This window comes from Mobula birostris, chromosome 4 (assembly GCF_030028105.1).
Source record: "Mobula birostris isolate sMobBir1 chromosome 4, sMobBir1.hap1, whole genome shotgun sequence".
In the NCBI taxonomy this organism is placed as follows: domain Eukaryota; kingdom Metazoa; phylum Chordata; class Chondrichthyes; order Myliobatiformes; family Myliobatidae; genus Mobula; species Mobula birostris.
In genome coordinates, this window is record NC_092373.1 from 109,093,278 (window position 1) to 109,114,658 (window position 21,381).

Genomic DNA, 21,381 nt, shown 5'->3' on the forward strand with positions numbered 1-21,381 from the left:
CTACTTTCACCAAACTATGTTCTTGAATGCTAAGATTCCTCTGCACATCAACATGTCTTAGTAGTTGACTCTTTATGGTGAAAAAACCTATTTGTCTTCCCAATATAAATGATATCCTATTTACTAGAATTCAATTCCGTTCACTCATATCTCTGCTCAACTTTCCATCTGATTTATCTCCTGCTGAGGTCTTCGAAAACCATCCTTGCTATCCACAATATCACTAGTCTTTGAGTAATCCAGAAACGAATCATTTATAATACTGTCTGAACTACATGTAATATATCAGTGTACAAATGTCTGGTGGTTGATCTACATGTAATATATCAATGTAACAATGTCTGCTGGCTGAACTACATGTAATATGTCAGTGTAACAATGTCTGCTGTGTGAACAATATGTAATATGTCAGTGCAACAATGTCTGCTCGGTGAACTGCAGGTAATATGTCAGTGTAACAATGTCTGCTGGGTGAACTGCAGGTAATATGTCAAATTAGCAAGCAATTCATGAAGGCGGCTGGCAGGATTTGTGCCCACTGCCCATAGTGTTATTGTTGCTGACAGGCTCCAGATCCATCTGCAAATGCTACCCTGAGATAGTGATCATTTTACACACCGTCTTTTGGCAATTCTCAGACTACATCAACTGCTATTGACATCTAGAATGGGTGGGATGCCTTCTGAGCAGAGCTGGGTAGTTTTGCCTGGAATTGCTGGATTTTAAAAGGTTGAAAGAATGGTTAATTGAAATTTCATGACATCTTGACAGGGTGAATGTGGAAAGGAGGTAGGAGAATCTGGAACGAGGGGTTATAGATTCTAAGCAGAATTTAAGACAGAGAATGCAGTATTTTCTTTCTCCAAGGGTACTGAGTCTTTGGAACTGTCTTCCGCATCGGGTGGCAGAAGCAGACCAAGGCTAAGGTTTACTAAAGGAAGGTTACAGTGGGATGTGTGGTTAATGTTAGAATCAAAATAAGCCATGACCTCATTAAATGACAGAAGAGGTTTGTAGAGGTGGTATCCGCTCCTGCCTTAATTCCTCTTGAATGGCATACAAATTACCATAAGAGTGCTTAAAAATATTCCAAAGTTTGAACTGAATCATGAAAGTTAACCTACCACAGCTTTGCTAAAACCCAGCGAAATTTCTAATCTAGTTCTCCTCTCTTGCTCGTTCCCTTCGGCCTATTTATTTTCCATTTACATGTAAATTATCGAATTCCCTTTCTAAAGTGTTATTGAATCTACTTCCAGCATCTTTCATGAAATGAATTCCAAAGCACAGAAACTCAATATCCAGTGATTTGTCGAGGTACCAAGGGTTCTTTTGTCAAACACATTAATTGTGCAGGGGTTCAATCTATCTGCCATTGATAACAGCTTTTATTACTTTTGCTATATAAATGAGCCAATTTATGCTAATCTCTCTGGAAGGGAGCTTTGGACCATATCATTTGTTTTCTAGATAAACTATAATAAATGAAATTACTAACGAACTGCTTTTCCAGTGGCCAGTGAGGTTTTCCAAAACCTTATCATAATGTTTGAGTGGAGTTCTGAGAAACAAACAGCTGATTCTATAGGAAGAGGTACAGTCGACGTTTCAGGCCGAGACCCTTCGTCAGGACTAACTGAAAGAAGAGCTAGTAAGAGATTTGAAAGTGGGAGGGGGAGGGGGAGATCCAAAATGATAGGAGAAGACAGGAGGGGGAGGGATGGAGCCAAGAGCTGGACAGGTGATAGGCAAAAGGGATATGAGAGGATCATGGGACAGGAGGTCTGGGGAGAAAGACAAGGGGGGGGGGAACCCAGAGGATGGGCAAGGGGTATAGTCAGAGGGACAGAGGGAGAAAAAGGAGGGAGAGAAAAAGAATGTGTGTGTATAAATAAATAACAGATGGGGTACGAGGGGGAGGTGGGGCACTAGCTGAAGTTTGAGAAGTCAATGTTCATGCCATCAGGTTGGAGGCTACCCAGACGGAATATAAGGTGTTGTTCCTCCAACCTGAGTGTGGCTTCATCTTTACAGTAGAGGAGGTCGTGGATAGACAGATCAGAATGGGAATGGGACGTGGAATTAAAATGTGTGGCCACTGGGACTCCCATTCCCATTCTGATATGTCTATCCACAGCCTCCTCTACTGTAAAGATGAAGCCACACTCAGGTTGGAGGAACAACACCTTATATTCCGTCTGGGTAGCCTCCAACCTGATGGCATGAACATTGACTTCTCAAACTTCCGCTAATGCCCCATCCGTTATTTATTTATACACACACATTCTTTTTCTCTCCCTCCTTTTTCTCCCTCTGTCCCTCTCACTATACCCCTTGCCCATCCTCTGGGTTTTCCCCCCCTCCTCCTTTTCTTTCTCCCTAGGCCTCCTGTTCCATGATCCTCTCATATTTCTTTTGCCAATCAACTGTCCAGCTCTTGGCTCCATCCCTCCCCCTCCTGTCTTCTCCTATCATTTTGGATCTCCCCCTCCCCCTCCCCCTCCCACTTTCAAATCTTCTACTAGCTCTTCTTTCAGTTAGTCCTGACGAAGGGTCTCGGCCCGGAACGTCGACTGTACCCCTTCCTAGAGATGCTGCCTGGCCTGCTGCGTTCACCAGCAACTTTGATGTGTGTTGCTTGAATTTTCAGCATCTGCAGAATTCCTCGTGTTAGCTGATTCTGTGATCACTTCGGTCAAGAGTACCTTAGTAACTTGCCTTTTGCTGTTGGTTTATTTTTTGCTTCTGACCAGGTAGTCAATGTGAGTGGCTGACTGAACATGCTGCCTCCTTGTACATCCAGTCTAAGAATACAAAGCTATGGTGTGAACATCAGACCACACATGACAGCTGGTTGTTCAGGGCTTACTCTGTACAGTCAGTTGCCTCTTTCTGCAAGAGATTCCACCTCTCTATATGCTTTTAAGACAGGAAACTGATATAATGTGGTCCTGGCAACATGATGCTCAGGGAACTGGTCTCAGCACTATAGAGAAAATGTTTCTTTGAACTGAAGGCGTCTTCGTTATAAGCAACACAGTTCGTTATAAGAAACTCAGCAGGCCAGGCAACATCTATGGAAAAAGAGTACAGTCAACGTTCCTCATTATGTTTACCATTCTTTACTAAAAGACGATTAAAAGTGGTCATGATGAACCTTTGCAAAAAAAATATCCTGAGGTATAGTTACAGAGTGAAATGCACAACCAGTAATGATGCACAGCAATAGCCACAACTACAAGTTTTGAAGAGACGGTACTGTAGTTGGAATGATTGGTTGACAAGGCTTCCTGTCCAACTGTAAATGAATGCTCAACTCAATTTTTATACATTTCTAATTACCTTTCAAAGAAAAAGAATGATTAAAAATACATTCAAACAAATAATAATATTACCTGCTCCCATAATAAGTCCTGGTGCAGTATCTTTGGTGTGAACGGTGCCTGATACATAAGGGTTATCAGCCCAGCGCAAGTGCAGGTGGACAGAGCAGTCCGGCTACAGAAAAATAGAAGAAAAAAAGTTGCTTATTGGGCCAATTGGAATTGTCTTTATTTGTACTAAAAGCAATATGCTTGTTTCCAATTGGCAAATAAAAGCCAATGTATGATAGATTAAAATGGCAAAACCTGCTTATTTCAGCTAACATAATTATTCATGTTTTTTAAACATCTGGAGTGTTACATTCTGCTTTGCCACAAATCATACCCAGTCCTTGGAGGGATTACGGCAGTTGCAGCATACAAGAACACACATTCAAATAGAACATAGAACATAGAATAGTACAGCACAGTACAGGCCCTTCGGCCCACAATGTTGTGCCGACCCTCAAACCCTGCCTCCCATATAAGCCCCCACCTTAGATTCCTCCATATACCTGTCTAGTAGTCTCTTAAACTTCACTAGTGTATCTGCCTCCACCACTGACTCAGGCAGTGCATTCCACGCACCAACCACTCTCTGAGTAAAAAACCTTCCTCTAATATCCCCCTTGAACTTCCCACCCCTTACTTTAAAGCCATGTCCTCTTGTATTGAGCAGTGGTGCCCTGGGGAAGAGGCACTGGCTATCCACTCTATCTATTCCTCTTATTATCTTGTACACCTCTATCATGTCTCCTCTCATCCTCCTTCTCTCCAAAGAGTAAAGCCCTAGCTCCCTTAATCTCTGATCATAATGCATACTTTCTAAACCAGGCAGCATCCTGGTAAATCTTCTCTGTACCCTTTCCAGTGCTTCCACATCCTTCCTATAGTGGCCTAAGGCAGAAGGAGATGACTTATACAGCTCTCGTTGTATGCACATGCAGTTCAACTCTTTTGAAGTTAATAACTCATCTCCTTCTGCCTTAGGCCACAAACTTATCAATCACCCCTGCTGTGGACCACTTTCTGGAGGTCCAAGATGCCGACTTCTACAAAGAAGGGATCCGTATGCTCCACGACCGCTAGACTAACTGTGCAAATGTAGGAGGGGACTATGTTGAAAAATAAATGTGCTAGGTTTTCTAAAATTGACTCCTTCTACTGTAGGAGGGGACTATGTTGAAAAATAAATGTGCTAGGTTTTCTAAAATTGACTCCTTCTACTTTAGGCCACAAACTTATCAATCACCCCTCATATAGAAAATTGCTTCACAACACAACTAAAATCTCCACAAAAATATACACCAATCTCCACCAAAGTGCAGAGTCAAAACAGTTTTATATGCAAAGCACACAAGTTATCATCTCTTTTTCAGAACTATAACAAATTCACTAAAAGGTTTTCGAAGACTAACCTTAAAAGCTGATTATACTTCTGTATCAAATGGACGCCATAACCTACGCAAGTGGCCTATACGCATTGTGAGCATTTATACTTGTGCGTTGGTGTGTCTGCGCTGCTCTGCAATTCTGGCATGTCGCACATGCGCACACACCTGCCCGTGCAAGGCTTCATGGTCATGGTAGTCTTTCTCACGGTAAACAAGTTTAAAGCAAGCGTCTTTTTCGTAAAAGCAAAATGTGTCCTCCATAATTTCGGAGGTCTGTGAAGCTTTATGGAAAGCATTGCAGCCAGAGTTCCTTCCCTGCCTGTCAGTTGCCCAATGGGAATCTATTGCAGTGTGTAGGAGGAAATGCGACGCTACCAAGTGGACCAATCACAGTTGCTGCGGTCTGCGTTGCCATGACGCGTAGTTACATTTTGGGAGAGGTGCGCGTCAGGCTACAGCGTAGGGATCCCCATAGGCTCTGCGTAGGGTTCGCGGCTACGCTGTACCTACGGTGTCAATTTGACGCATAAGTATAAATCAGCCTTTAGTAGTGCACAGGTAGATAAAAGAAATAGAGTATGTCACAGTTAAAGCTTTCTTCTGTTTGTATAAAGATCACTAGTGTTATTAACACCTAGTTTATGTGTTAAATGGATGAAAATGAATTATTAAGGAAAATATGTTTAAGTTCTGAGAGCAAAAACAAGTTGCCAACTTTCTATTTTCAGGAGCTGTTCAATTTTTTTTCCCTCATTTAGTATTTTTCCTACTAAAACACACATCAGGTTAACAAAGATGTACCTGAACTGAGCTTCATTATTATATCAGCCAGTTGTTTATGCCTTACCTTCTTAGCTTAATGTTTGACTTTTACACTAGCTTTACAATCAGGAGTATTTTCTTACAGTATAAGGTGGTCAAGCCTAAACCATTTTGCTGACCATTCTCATCAGTCCCATTCTGAAATTATTTTCCTGAAACATACTCTCACTCACATGCCCAGCAATTCCTCCGGATTCTTCTGACAGCCATTCTTGAGGTAACTTGTGGTAGTCAATTAACCCAATTACAGGGAGAATATCTAAAACTCCATACAGACAACACCCGAGGTCAGGATTGAAGGTGGGTCACTGGAGACAAGCAGCAGCAGCACTAGAACGAGAGCTTCCTCTGTGTCTAGATTGTTCACTTTGTAAATACAGTGATACTTGTCTCAGATTCTAGAGAGATTGAGTCAGATCCCAAATTTTAAAATCCTTCGCAATATACTCCAGCCTGAAAATCACATTACCCCAATGGGAATGCTCCAACTAGAGTAGAACACATTGGCTAAAAAGTATCTGAAAGATTGCAATAAATTATTGCTACATGAAGTTTGTATGACACTTATTAATTTTATTTGACTATACATTGCAGAGTAGGCCCTTCCAGCCAGGTCATCCCGGTAACCCACTCCACAACCCTGATTAACCCTTACATTGACCAGTTAACCTACTCGGTACATCTTTGGAAACCAGATCACTCGGGGAAAACCTGCAGATTCCCGGGAGAGGAAGTACAGAATCTCCTTACAGAATTGAACTCGAACTCCGATTCCCCGAGCTGGAATAGCGTCACCCAACCGTGGCTACTTTTGAGAGAGCCTTACCCGCAAACAAAATTCCACAAAACATATGACCCAAAGATCCCCTCAGTCTCTGCAGACAAATTCATTTTCTTGCAAATACTTACAGGAAAAAAGAAATACAACAGAATTTTACGAAAAACTATACCAAGACAGACAAATACTGACAAACAACTAATGTGCAAACTTTGTACTGAGAATGTGAATTGTAAAAGAGTCAATGAAGGAGAGTCTGCAAATCATAAAATCAGTTTAGAGTTGCACTGAATGATGTTATCCACACCAGTTCAAGAGCACAATGGTTGCATGGTAACAACCATTCCTGAACCTGAGGATTTTGCACCTCCTGCACAATGGAAGCAGAGGGATGAGGACGTGACCTGGATGGTGGGTGCTTCTGTGGATGGATATGTGTTCTTGCAGCAGCCCTCCATATAAATCTACTCTGTGGTGGGAAAGGTGAACACTGTCATCTCTTGTGTCTCCATAACCTCGTCTACCTCCAACAAAAAATTCCAAAAAGTAGAAGCTTGAGTTGTTCTCTTGAGTAACAGGAAAGGTTAGTGGGGGGGACAGAAGGGGTGAGAGAGTGAGAAGAGGGGAGAGGAGGGCTAGAGGGAGTATTAGAGAGAAACATTGGGGAGGAATAGGGGATGAAGGGGACAGAGGGTAAGGGAGAGGAAGGGGAGAGAGGGTAGGAGACGGCAGGGGGAGGGAGAGAGAGGGGGTTGAGAGGGTGAAAGAGACAGAGAGAGAGAGAGAGATGGGGAGGGACAGCCAAATACCAGCCTTTCAAATTTTATTCAGTCGTCATCTTTAATTGTGATTCCTCTTTATCACAAATACATTGTATATACAGTAGTTGTCCACTGGCCTTCAGCCTCTCCATCATTTGTGAGCTCTCATGGCTTAAGTGTCTAAACTCCTTTTGATCCACTTTGATCCATATTCCTCGACACCCTTACCTAAATAAGACATCTACTGACCTTTGCTGCTGCATCTATTTTTTCTTAGCTAGCTACCTCCGAGCAGGTCAAAATGCGAGTGAAGTAACCACTGCAAACCAACCCTGATTCATCTTCCTTCAATCAGTGAATAAAACATCATACATACAGGCTTTGTACTCATTCACCAGATCTTATATTTATGGAAATAAAGCCATGGTGAAATGTTCCACTCTGAAATATCTGTGTGCATCAGATGTGGTAAGGCAGAAGTGGAGAATTGATAATCATTTTAAATTTGAACTCCACAGCAATATCAAACTATTTGACAATAGATGACAAAAAATCAGGCATAACTTGTTAGATTTCAACATCATCCTGGCCACTCAGTGTATTTATTTACTGAGATACAGGGTGGAATAGGCCCTTCTGGCCTTTGAGAGTGTTGCTCAGCAACCCTAGCCTAATCATAGGAGAATTTACAATGACTGATTCACCTAGCAACCGGTACATCTTTGGACTGTGGGAGGAAACCGGAGCACCCGGAGGAAACCCTCACAGGCAACAGTGGGAATTGAGCCCAGGTTTCTGGTAATGAACAGTATTGTGCTAGCCATGAATTCTGACATTAAATGAAATATAGAACATCATTTGTCTAATTGTTGTAGAGCAATATAAATTAGTTTACAACCCAGACTACAATTCTTGGGCAGAAAGCCCAGTTAAAAAGATGATAAAAAATAAGGACCATGATAAATTTGGAAGTCTATAAATTTTTAATGATTGAAGTAACTGAATTTGTTATTACCAGGTGACTATTGAATATCATTTTTTAATGTTAAAGTGCACTGATGTATTTACCCTGGTAATGATAAGATAGCTACTTGTGCCTGGTGACGTCATTATGCACAGGTTGAGTAGAGCAAAGAGTTGCCATGTTCGAGAGAGAACCATGTTTGAGTGCTCTTCTCAGGTTTGGCGAGGAAAGATTTTCGCGAGTAAAATTAATCAGTGCTGTATTACGTGAATGGGTGACGTTCCTTATCGGTCTATGTGAGCACAGAAAACTTGTTTCAAGGTCTAGCCTGTGTGTGTTTGGAAGTTAAGCACGCGTGTGCCAAATAATTACCACTACCGTATTGGTTCTGTATATTTTGTTTTAGTTATTCTCATACTGCATATGTAACAAGGGTGCGATCCGAAATTAAACTGAGATTGTAACAGCAGAAACTGTTTTTTTAAAATTCATTTCCTTGTTTTTTTTATTTTTGATACCATCTTTCTGCATTAAAACATCTAAAACAGATAAAGGAATTAAAGACCCGGAAAAGTTCTTGTTGTCCTATGTGTGTATTTTTCCCCAGGCTACGAAACATCTTATGCACGTTGGTCTTCTATGCAAGTCCTGATATTCATTATCCAAAATGAGCAATATTTCATTAATAATATTTGCAATTTAACTACAAACCCAGCTCTACTCAAAAAAAGTGGAACTCCACCATATCTTAAATTTCTCAGAAAAAAATACAAAATAAAATGAAAAGTTAATGAACTTGCACAGAAAAAAATATTCTCCTTCAGTGACAATGTAGATTGAGTCAGATACATAATGTTTGGCTGAACTGCTGTTGCCCACTCTGTGTCTTTTTCTATTTCAACCATGGTAAAGGCAACAAGGAACAAACAAGGCGTTTCAGGAACATAAAAATTCAAGAGAACACTTAAGAGAGAAATTAGGAGGGTTAAAAGAAGGCATGAAGTTGTTCTGGCAGACAAGGTGGAGGAGAATTCCAAGGACATTTACAGATATATCAAGAGCAAAAGGATAACAAAGGACAAAATTGGTCCATTTGAAGATCAGCATTGTCATCTGTGCATAGAACCGAAAGATAATGGGGGAGATTTTAAAAAGATACCGTATTTTTGCATCTGCATTTACTTAGGCAATGAACATAGAGCCTATAGAACTGAGGCAATATGGTGGTGAGGTTACGGATTGTATCTCCGTTACAGAAGATGAGGAGCTTGCTCTCTTGAGGCTGTGTGGGAGACTGTTGCAGAAATTTCAGGGGCCCTGTCAGAGGTATTTAAAACGTCCTTATCCACAGGTAAGATGCCTAAGCACTGGAGGACAGCCTTCCTCACTGTCTATTACCTCCATTTCTGTTATAACCATATAACAATTACAGCACGGAAACAGGCCATCTCGGCCCTTCTAGTCCGTGCCGAACTCCTACTCTCACCTAGTCCCACCGACCTGCACTCAGCCCATAACCCTCCATTCCCTTCCTGTCCATGTATCTATCCAATTTAACTTTAAACAACAACATTGAACCTGCCTCAACCACTTCTGCTGGAAGCTTGTTCCACACAGCCACCACTCTCTGAGTAAAGAAGTTCCCCCTCATGTTACCCCTAAACTTTTGCCCTTTAACTCTCAACTCATGTCCTCTTGTTTGAACCTCCCCACTCTCAATGGAAAAAGCCTATCCACGTCAACTTATCAATCCCCCTCATAATTTTAAACACCTCTATCAAGTCCCCTCTCAACCTTCTATGCTCCAAAGAATAAAGACCTAACTTGTTCAACCTTTCTCTGTAACTTAGGAGATGAAACCCAGGCAACATTTTAGTAAACCTCCTCTGTACTCTCTCAATTTTATTGACATCTTTCCTACAATTCGGTGACCAGAACTGTACACAATACATGTACTCCAAATTTGGCCTTACCAATGCCTTATACAATTTCAACATTACATCCCAACTCCTATACTCAATATCTGTTGTTCATGAAAAGTTCTAAGAATAAGCTGGGGAATTATAGACTGGTGAGTCTGATGTCAATAGTGGGTAAATTGTTGGAAGGTATTCTAAGGAACAGAATATGTAAGTATTTGGATAGACAGGGCCTGACTAGGAATAGCCACATGGTTTTTCCCATGGTAGGCAGTGTCTAACCAATCTGAAAAAGATTCTTGAGGAGGTTAACAAGAAAGTTGATGAAGATAAAGCAGTGGACCTTATATACAAGGACTTTAGAAAGCTGCATGGGTCCAGAAGATTCATTCACTTGACATTCAGGATGAAGTAGTAAATCTGACTTAATGTTGGTTTAGCAGGAGAAACCAGAGAGCGGTAGTAGATGGCTGCCTCTCTGACTGGAGGCCTGTGACTAGTGGAGTGCTGCAGGGATCGGTGCTGGGTCTGCTGTTGTTTGTCATCTATACCAACGACAGGATGATAATGTGGTTAACTGGATCAGGAAATATGCAAATATACCAAGATTGGAATTGCAGGTGGTGGAGAGCAAAGATGGCTATCAAACCTTGCAGCAGGATCTGGACCAGCTGGAAAAGTGGACTGAAAAATGGCAGATGGAATTTAATGGAGACAAGTGCTTTGCAGTTTAGGAGGACAAACTCAGTTAACACAATGAACAGTAGGGCACTGAAGAGGGCACAGCAGACGGATGTAGGAATACAGATCCATAATCCATTGATAGAGGTGTCATAGGTTGATAGGGTCATAAAAAACGCTATTGCAATGTTGGACTTCATAAATCAAAGTACTGAGTACAGGAATTGGGATGTTGTGTTGAAATTGCATAAGACTTTGGTGAGGTCTGATTTGGCTAACATTCCAAATGTTAGTAAGTCAAACAATTGGCACAGGTAAGTTATTGGAGAGGATTCTGAAGGATTATGGGCCAGACATTGGCAACTGGGACTTGGATGGACGTCTTGAGCCAGCTCTGCCAAAGGACCTGTTTCAGTGTTGTGTGACTCTATTGCGTGTGGCTCTGGTCGTGTAATTGCAGAATGGATGTGGATGCTTTAGGGAGCAAAAGAGTTTTGACTGGTACTTTGCATTGATAAGAGAGAGTTAGTCATACAACATGCTACCAGGAGAGATGAGGGAAGAATAGTGACATTTAAGAGGCATTTACACAGACGTATGAAGCGATGGGGAATGGAGGCAGAAAGGGTTAGTTTAATGGTTGGCACCAACATCATGGGGCTAGAGGTCTGATTCTGTGCTGAACTGTTCTGTGAACTTTCAAGTCTGTCTTCATGGCTGAACCTTTCTATCCCAGGTAATATCTTGGTGAATCATCTCCATCCTATGCTCCCATAGAATGCCACATGCCAGGTGCTGAACAGTTTAAATCTCTAATTTTTTTTACAGCTGCGCGGATCAACTATTGCTCTGAGCAGGAAATTTGTACATGGCCTGAAAACTGTGCAGCACTTAAAGTTTTTGTTTGTAATATGCATACTATGACTATTTAGGATGAAAATTGAAAAATCACATAGTTTTGATTTTATTTACTAATTGAAGGGTAGAATTAAATACAGTACAACAAAAAAACCTCTCACATTGCGTAAACTTTTTCTTGTCTGTCTTTATTACAAATCCATTGTCTCTAATCACTGTCCAGATTAGTTTCGCATCCAGATGAAAGATGTGTATTAACCTGTTCCACTTCTAATCTGTTTCTAGATCTACATTTGATTGAATTCATAAGACTGAATCCATGTTCGCAGTCAGCACTAGAAGCCTAAAATGTTCCAATGATGTCAACAAGAATTGACACTTCTTCAAATTCTTTGTTTCTAAGCACATAGTTCAAAACATCATCTGAATTGAGCCAGCCTTAACTTTCTCAGAAATGCCAAATTTGAAATCACATTATTGTTATGACATTTTTGAGGCAATGCTTTTGTCATAGTTCTTAATAGTAGTTGAGTATTATTTTTGTCAGTCGTACAACATCCTCTTTCGAAATCCAAAATTCGCTACATTCGCAAAAGCAACAGGGTCAAAAGCTTGCCGTTCTCTTAAGTCATAGTCAGGAAATCCATTATCAAAGTGATTACACACATGTTGACTGAATCAAATAGGTGCAGTAGTGACATCAGAACTTTTAAGATGCAAACAGATCTCTCACTTCATCACTCCTATAGATAGTATTGCCACAATAATGTGACGGTAACTTGCTAACTTTTACTTTTGCATATTGCAGTGCTTTTCTGAAAGAATTTACAATGAGATGCCAAATCTTCTGAAACACCGTTAGCAATAGTGCTTATTGTTACAACAGTGTTGTAACTTGAAACATTGACAATTTAAATACATTGAAGCTCTAAAATATTTCAAAGTAAAGGTTATGGTACGTTTATTATTTAGAAAATTTATGGATTATATTCATTAACACATAATTACAGGGTATTTCACAATTATATTAACATAGATTTCAAAACAACATTAGCATAATTTCAAAATTATGTTACCATAATTTCAAAATTACATTAACGTCACATAAAAGAAATTTCCAGCTGCATGGCAACAAAGGCTATGTGCACAGGAGCATTTCAGTTACTGTGTGGCTGCTCACCCGAGCAGCTTAGAGAGAACAATGGACCTGGACTACTTCTAGATTTGTACTGGTGCAAGATTCCCTCCAAGTTTCACATCATGGAGACATGCAAGTATCATACTGTTCCTCCATTGTCTGTGTGAGAAAATGAAACTTCCTCCCAGCTTCAGTGCAAGAGCACTTTCACTATATAGAATACAATTGTTCCAGCAAGCAACACACAGCAAAGTTGCTGGTGAATGCAGCAGGCCAGGCAGCATCTCTAGGAAGAGGTACAGTTGACGTTTCGGGCTGAGACCTTTCGTCAGGATTAACTGAAGGAAGAGCTAGTAAGAGATTTGAAAGTGGGAGGGGGAGGGGGAGATCCAAAATGATAAGAGAAGGCAGGAGGGGGAGGGATGGAGCCAAGAGCTGGACAGTTGATTGGCAAAAGGGATATGAGAGAATCATGGGACAGGAGGCCCAGGGAGAAGGAAAAGGGGGAGGGGGGAAAAAACCCAGAGGATGGGCAAGGGGTATAGTGAGAGGGACAGAGGGAGAAAAAGGAGAGAGAGAGAAAGAATGTACATAAATAAATAACGGATGGGGTATGAGCGGGAGGTGGGGCATTAGCGGAAGTTTGAGAAGTCAATGTTCATGCCATCAGGTTGGAGGCTACCCAGAGGGAATATAAGGTGTTGTTCCTCCAACCTGAGTGTGGCTTCATCTTTACAGTAGAGGAGGCCGTGGATGTAAAAAGTTGGAGGATCACCTGTTTTTAATGAATTCATAATAAATACCTCCTCTCTCTGTATGGTCCAACAGTATGGTGGATTTTCAACAGACCAAACCAAAATGAAGACGAAAGAGCATTCAAGACAAGTCAGGGAAATGATAACAGAGAAGCACAAATCTGGGGACGGGTACAGGACCATCTCAGTGGCACTGAACATACCTGGGAGCTCAGTGTAATCCATTGTGGAAAAAGTGGAAAAAATATGAAACAACATCCACACTGCCTAGGTCATGCCACCCCTCCAAATTTACTCACTGAAGAAGAATGGCACTTGTTAGAGAGGCTACTGTGATGCCAACAGTCACTATGAGTGAGCTACAGAAATCAGTGGCTGCAACTGGAGAGGAAGTTCATGGATCCACAATCTCTAAGGCCTTGTATAAGAAGGGTATTTATGGAAGAGGCTTCCTTGCCTGTGAAGACTTTGCATAGTGTCACTTACAAGATACAAGAAGGTCTTGTGGTCGAATGAGACTAAAATGGAACTTTTTGGCCTCAATACCAAGTGGTACATGTGTCATATATCTAATAGGTTGACCACCGATTTTCCGGAAATTGATGGTTCGGCTTCTCTTTTAATTCAGATGAAATTACAAAGTGTAGCTTAGTAGCTTACTGGGTGGCCACCGGATGGCACTATGTGTAGTACACGCAGCACCACCTGTGGTGAGACTAATTTTGACAAAAGCAGCTATTTTTATCATTTACATTGCGCTTATTGGTGGTAGACCTGATATTTTGTGCTTATTTTACGTAAATTTAACCTTAGCTATGGCTTCTAAGATAAGTGCAAGTTCCAGTCAAATGTAAGCATCAGTCCCTATCAATCCAGGGGAAGGTTGAAATGTTGAAAAAAAACTGGACCAAGGTGTTTCTGCGCATAAGCTGTGTGACTTATATGGCATTGGTTCATCAACTGTGTATGATATCAAGCCCCAGAGAGAAAAACAATTAGCAATTCTATGCAAACAGTGATTCACTAAAGCAAATGAGCATTAAAAAAAACTATGAGAGTTGGTAAGAGCACTGAACATGATCGGGTGATGATTGTATAGTTTCACCAGTGTCGGAGTTATGGAGTCGACTTATCAGGCAGTCCGATAATGAACCAAGCTAGGTTGTCCCATAAAGAACTTAAATTAGAACATGCTTGCGACTACAGTGAAGGATGGCAAAGGTTTAAGAAGTCCCATGGAATTTCCATGCATAAAAAGTCTGGAGCAAAATGATCTGCAAACTATGAAGGAGCTACCGAGTATGTGGATGAATGAAAACCTCAGTCCTGAGCAGGTGCATAATGCAGATGAAACTGCACTACACTTGCGATGCACACGAGGAAAACATCAGCAACGGAAGATGAAGATGATCCCACGAGATTCAAACAATCTAAGGACAGAGTCACCATTTTATGGTGCTCCAACGCAGCAGGTACTCACAGACGTAAACCACTGGTGATCGGAAAAAGTAAGTGCCCTAGGAACTTGAAAGGTGTTAAAATTTACCCAGTAACATCATGCAAATAAAAATAGCTAATTTACTACCGATATTGTGTTAGAGTGGTTTAATAAATATTTTGTGTCAGAAGCACAGCACCTTGCATACTTGTGGGGCTACCCAAAGACTGCAAAATTCTTCTTATTTTAGATAATTGTTCAGCTCACCCCAAAGCTGAACACGTAAGAATAATGTTTTTACAGTGCATTTACCACCAAACTGTACATTGCTTATCCAAGCCCAAGACCACGGAATACCACACTCTCTAAAGGCCAAGTATTGCTCATTGTTTTGATGAAACATCTTTTAGATGAGATGAATGCTGGTAATTCTGTACAAACATTTATTAAAGAATTTAACATGAAGGACGTCCTTTGGTTCATTGCTAGAGGGTGGAAGAAGATAGAATCTTCAACACTAAAGAATGGCTGGTATAAGTTGTGGTCTGCCTTGATTTTGATAATGAGCCTGAAGAAAAGCTTGACAATGATTTTACAGGATTTCATGTACCAAACGAGAAAGTAGTTGTTCATGATTTGCTTGCGTATGCAAAAAGTGTTACAGGACTTACCTGCTTTCAAAGATCTAGCAAGTAGTCTTAATGAAGAAAACCTACATGAGTGGATGATTGTCGATGACAAAACACCTGTTATGCATCACGTTATGGACTGAGAAATTATAGACAGTGTTGATAAAAACACTGCCAGTGATGAAGATGAGATGGATGAAACCGAAAGGCTCACTATTGACAAGTTAGTTGAGTGGTTGAGTGATTTAGTCAAAGGGTTAGAGAAATGTACCTTCATTACAGAACAAGAGCTAATGAACTTTTACTTGATGCAAGAAAAATTACACAGGGAGAGATCAAAACACATGAAACAATTTCACCTGGATGAAATGTTTAAAAAGAAAACTGAGAAGTAATATTCTGTGTAAGTGAAACTCCTCGGTTTCCTTGGGCTGCTAAGTCTGGGGAATACACACTCCGGTCCTGCCATGTCTGTGAGATCGAGACGACTCTCCCACCTCAAATCCCGGCCTGTGTGGGTGCTACCCTGTTACAACTCGGTGCCAGCAAATAAGACAGCACACTGCATACAGGTAAAGGAATTGTATTTATGAATATTAACTAAAGGGTTAGCAAAGAAAAGAAAGAAACAAACAAAAAGGGCCCATTATAATTAAACAGTCAAACGTGCACAGGTTGGAGCTCAGCTCTTCCAAAACTCATATTCACCAATCCTCAGTAGACCTCTGCACCTTGCTGCATTTAATCACACACCCCCCACCCCTCCAGGTTGGATCCTACGACCGGTTCTCTCCAGCATCCTTTCTCTTCATCCCCCATCGAACAAAGACCACAGTTCACACCGGTATCAAGCATACAAAAAAAACTCCCCGATTGGACGGCTCACATTCCAAACACCCATTATCTCTGACCATAACCCGACACTGCTTCGACAAAAAGTCCATTACAGTAGCAGTGAAACCTCTACCAGGGTATTACAATTACACAGGCACAGCAATTAATAAATTTACATTTAATTTTTGTTTAATTAATAATCCCTTTTAAGTTTGTACAGTCCATTTTTGCCATTATTATTGTGTGACCTCTTTTAATACTGCAAAAACGTTAATCTGGCAAGGTTCAGGAACCAAGGGTGCCGGAAAATCGGTGGTCAACCTGTACTGTGCATCAGCCAGGTAACATCATCACTTCAGTAAAGGACATTGGATGTAGCATCATGCTATGGGGATGCTTCTCATAGAGATTTGGACAACGAAGAAGTGGTAGCAGGAGGCAGAGGAACAGCAAAGGATTTGCTTCAAATCGGTGGACTGGGCCATATTCAAGGACTCATCTGTGGATGTGAATGAATACACCATGGTTGTCACAGACGTCAATAAAACAGTTGTAGACGAGTGTCCCCACAAAATCATTTAGATCAAGGGTGGCCAACCTTGTACATTCCATGCGTCAATTTTTTCACTCACGGGTTCAGATGTGCCATACAACTCTTGTACTCCCATTCAATTCTTGTAAGAATATGTGAATATAGAAGTTATGTGCGAAAAAATCGCATCTGAACTTGTGCGTGAAAAAATTGGTGCATGGAATGTAAAAGGTTGGCCACCCCTGATTTAGATACTTCCCCAACAAGAAGCCCATTATGAACGATGAGATCCACAATCTGCTGAGGGTCACATCAGAGGCAAGAGGTGAAGGAACCATCACAAGCTCCCACAGCCCCAAAGATCCTGTGATTTAGTCTCTGAGGCTGTCATATGAGCAGCCTTCAAGAAGGAGAACCCATATAAGGTATCTGGCCCAGGTGGGGATCATGGCCAAGTACTAATGATCTGCCTGATCAACTGGCTGGTGCGTTCACCGAGATCTTTAACCTCTTGCTTCACAGTCTGAGGTACACAGCTGCTTCAAGCAGGCTTTGCTTATTCCGGATTACGAAGTAACCTGCCTCAATGACTGTCACCCTGCAGCACATGCATCCACAGACATGAAGTGCTTTGACAGGCTTGTGATGAACCACAGCGACTGGCTCTGCTCCAACTTGCCCACCGGAGCAACAGGTCCACAGCCGATGCCAACTCATTGGCTCTCCACTCAACCCTGGAACATCGGGATAGCAAAGATGCACACGTCAGGACGCTCTTTATCAAATATAGCTCGACTTTCAATACCATTTTTCCCTCAAAATGATTAATAAACTCTAATTCCACCTTGTGCAATTGGATCCTCTATTTCCTCTCTTGCAGACTCTAGTTAGTTTGGATTGGCAACAACATCTGCTCCGTGATCTCCATCAGCATAGGTACACCACAAAGCAGTGTGCTTAGCCCCCTGCTGTACCCGCTTTATACTTATGACTGTGTGGCTAAGTACAGCTCCAATGCCATATTTAAGTTCGCTGACAACATCACTACCGTAGGCCGAATCAAAGGTGGTGAAGAGTCAGCATATAGGAAGGAGATTCAAAATCTGCCTGAGTGATCCCAACAACCACCTCTTCATTTAATGTCAGCAAGACCAAGCAGCTGACTAATGACTTCAAGACCAGAGGTCCATGAGCCAGTCCTCATCGGAGGATCAGAGGAGGAGAGTCAGCAACTTCAAATTCTTTGGTGCTATCATGTCGGAGGACCTGTCTTGGGCCCAGTACATAAGAGCAATTGCGAAGAAAACACAGCAGCATCTCTACTTCCTTAGGAGTTGTGGAGATTCGATATAACATGGAAAACTTTGACAAACTCCTATAGAAATGTGGTGGTGAGTATAATAAGGAGCTGCATCACAGCATGGTAGGGAAAAACCCTGAACAGGTCTTCTGCTGCTGTAGCCCATCCACTTCAACGTTTGACATGCTGTGTTTTCAAAGATGCTCTTCTGCACACCATTGTTATAATTCATGGATACTTGAGTTACTATCACCTTCCTGTCAAGCTTGAACCAGCCTGGCCATTCTCCTCTGACTTCTCTCATTAACAAGGGCTTTTCACTCACAGAACTGTCGTAATTTTGTATTTTGTACCATTCTCTGTAAACTCTACCAGGGGTTCCCAACCTGAAGGCCACAGACCCCTTGCTTAATGGTATTAGTCCATGGCATAAAAAAGATGCGGAACCTCCGCTCTAGACACTTGTGCATGAAAATCCCAGGAGATCAGCAGTTTCTGAGATACTCAAACCACCCCATCTGGCACAACAAACATTTCACAGTCAGTCACTTGGATCGCATTTCTTCCCCACTCTGATGTTTGGTCTGAACCTCTTGAACATGTCTGCATTGAGCTGCTGCCACGTGATTCATTGATTAGATAGTTGTGTTAACGAGCAGATGTACAGGTGCATCTAAAAAAGTGGTTACTTAGTGTATATTATTATTTCAGCCACTGCTATTAATTGAGAATTATTAGCAATCAGTAAAGAATGCTTGTTTATAAGTTCTATCCCATTTAGCTGCTGCAGAGAATAAGCGATGGATGCAATAGAGTAGAAAATGAATGGTGCCAATTTTCTTTCGAGTACTCTGTAGGATATTGGGTCACAATGTTTCAAAGGGCACTTGTCATTGGTTAGTCACAAATCCAGCGAAGTTTCATAGCTCTGCAGCTGTGCAAATCATACAACTGCCATAGGCTTCAAACTTCAACAGTAGGAACAGAGCAACAGGGAACAGCAAGTCATTTTGAAAACTGTTTATATTGACCATAGAGACCTTTACTTGGCTTCATAACAAGGGTTTCCTGCTGCAATGTGTCAGCACAGAGAGGGTCACACGAAGGGCTGGATTCTGCTGTGCCTGCTGCACAGTGAAGTGACAGCAGCTGTGAAAACCGGAGCAGGAAGTACTGGGATCCGTGCTGCTTTCCCTGTTTGCAAGACCTGCCATGGCTAAGTATGCAGGCACTTTCTGGTCGGGATTGTGATGTCATACTGTGAAACTATTGCACAAAATGAATCAACAGAGTGGAATCATGCAACAATGTTTCAATATCCCAAGAAAAAAACACACGACTTTCAAGGCAATGATAATTTGCAATTAAAACCAACAAGAACTGAACAGCGCCAATATCCGGAGAGAAGCTTACCAGATGACAGTTGGTTGGCTTGCCGTTCATATCAGTTGCAGGTGGAGTCAATAACTGCCAATCACGACCTTTGTTGTAAGTGATGTAAGTTTTCACTTTACCATTTACTTTTTTATTTGCCAGGAAAACTCCTTTAACTCCTTGTACCTTTAAGGAAAACACAAGTGGAAAGGAAAAGTAAGTGGTGAACTTTACAGGCCTGAAGTGTCACCAACCCATCGTCCACAAAGATCTCTCCAGCACAACTCCTCTTCCCAATCTTGGCTCATTGTTCTGTAGGTGACTACACATCAAAAGCTCATCCAAGTACTTTTCAACATGATAATGGTTCTGCTTTTATGCTCATTCTTCCAGGTAAGAAACATTTTATTTATCTTCCCCATCATCCTTTTACCAATTACCTGTAATCTATGCCCCTAGTCTAGTTCTCAGTGAACAACAGCTACTTTTTCTTTAAAACCAGGCCGCTGAGTATCCGGACTTAAAATTGCTCACTCTCTCTCCACTTCTGATCCCTCTGTGAGGACTGGTGAGTGTTCCCTCAGCCTACCCCTTCTGAAGTTCTCAATCAGTTCCTTGGTCTTACTGACGTTGAGTACAAGGTTATTACTGCAACACCACTCAACTAGCTGATCTACCTCGTCACCATCTGAAACGCTGCCAACAATGTATCATCAGTAAATTTATAGATAGCATTTGTGTTGTGCCAGATTGTGGTCTTCCAGTTAGGAAGTCAAGGATCTAGTTTCAGAGGGAGGACCAGATGCCCAGGTTTTGTAACTTATCAATCAGGGCTGTAGGAGTGATGGAGTGAAACACTGAGTTGTAGTCAATAAACAGAATCCTGTCATGGGTACTTGTCTCAAGATTTTATACAGTTCTATTTAATATCCAGTCAGACTCCTTTATTCACATTAATTTGTTGATAGTTACAACTCCAGCTTGGCATTCAATACCATCATCTCCTCGAAACTAATCAATAAACTTCAGGACCTTGGCTTCAATACCCCCTTGTGCAACTGGACCTTCAATATCCTCACTTGCAGACCCCAGTCAGTTCCGATTGGCAACAACGTCTCCTCCACCATCTCCTTCAGCACAGGTGCACCAGAAATCTGTGTGCTTGTCCTCTGCTCTACTCACTTTATACCGCTCCAATGCCATATTCAAGTTTGCTGAAGACACCACTGTCATAGGCCGCATCAAAGGTGGTGATGAAGCAGTAGATAGGAGGGAGACTGAAAATCTGGTTTAGTGCTGCCACAACAACTTCTTACTCAATATCAGCAAGACCAAGGAGCTGATTACTGACTTCAGCAGGAGGAAGCCAGAAGCCCATGGAGGATCGCTGGAGGATCAGAGGTGGAGAGAGTCAGCAACTTTAAATTCCTGGGTGTTATCATTTCTGAGGACCTGTCCTGGGCCCAGCACGTAAGTACAATTACAAAGAAAGCACGGCAGTGCCTCTGCTTCCTTAGGAGTTTGTGCAGATTCAGCATGACATCTGAAACTTTGACAAACTTCTAGATGTGTAGTGGAGAGTAAATTGACTGGCTGCATCACAGCCTGGTATGGAAACACCTTGAACAGATTTCCCTTAAATGGAAAATCCTACAAAAAGCAGGTGATATGGCCCAGTCCATCACGGGTAAAGCCCTCCCCACCATTGCGCACATCTACACAAGGCGATGTCGCAAGAGAGCAGCATCCATCATAAGGGACCACCAGCCAGGTCATGCTCTCTTCTTGCTGCTAACATTAAGAAGGTGGTACAGGAGCCTCAGGACTCAGCACCAGATTCAG

At 41.7% G+C, this 21,381-nt stretch overlaps 1 protein-coding gene across 3 annotated transcripts in view; it reads right to left on the minus strand.

Moving 5' to 3' along the window:
• The window catches only part of sorcs2 (sortilin-related VPS10 domain containing receptor 2), a 729,701-nt gene that overhangs the window by 151,725 nt on the left and 556,595 nt on the right, over nucleotides 1–21,381 (minus strand). For all 3 annotated transcript variants that reach the window (XM_072255908.1, XM_072255907.1, XM_072255909.1), the window contains exons 10-11: nucleotides 19,579–19,725; nucleotides 3,396–3,498 (exon numbers count right to left, since the gene is read on the minus strand). In XM_072255908.1, the coding sequence (XP_072112009.1) occupies nucleotides 3,396–3,498; nucleotides 19,579–19,725 (250 nt within the window). The remainder of the gene's footprint in view (nucleotides 1–3,395; nucleotides 3,499–19,578; nucleotides 19,726–21,381) is intronic.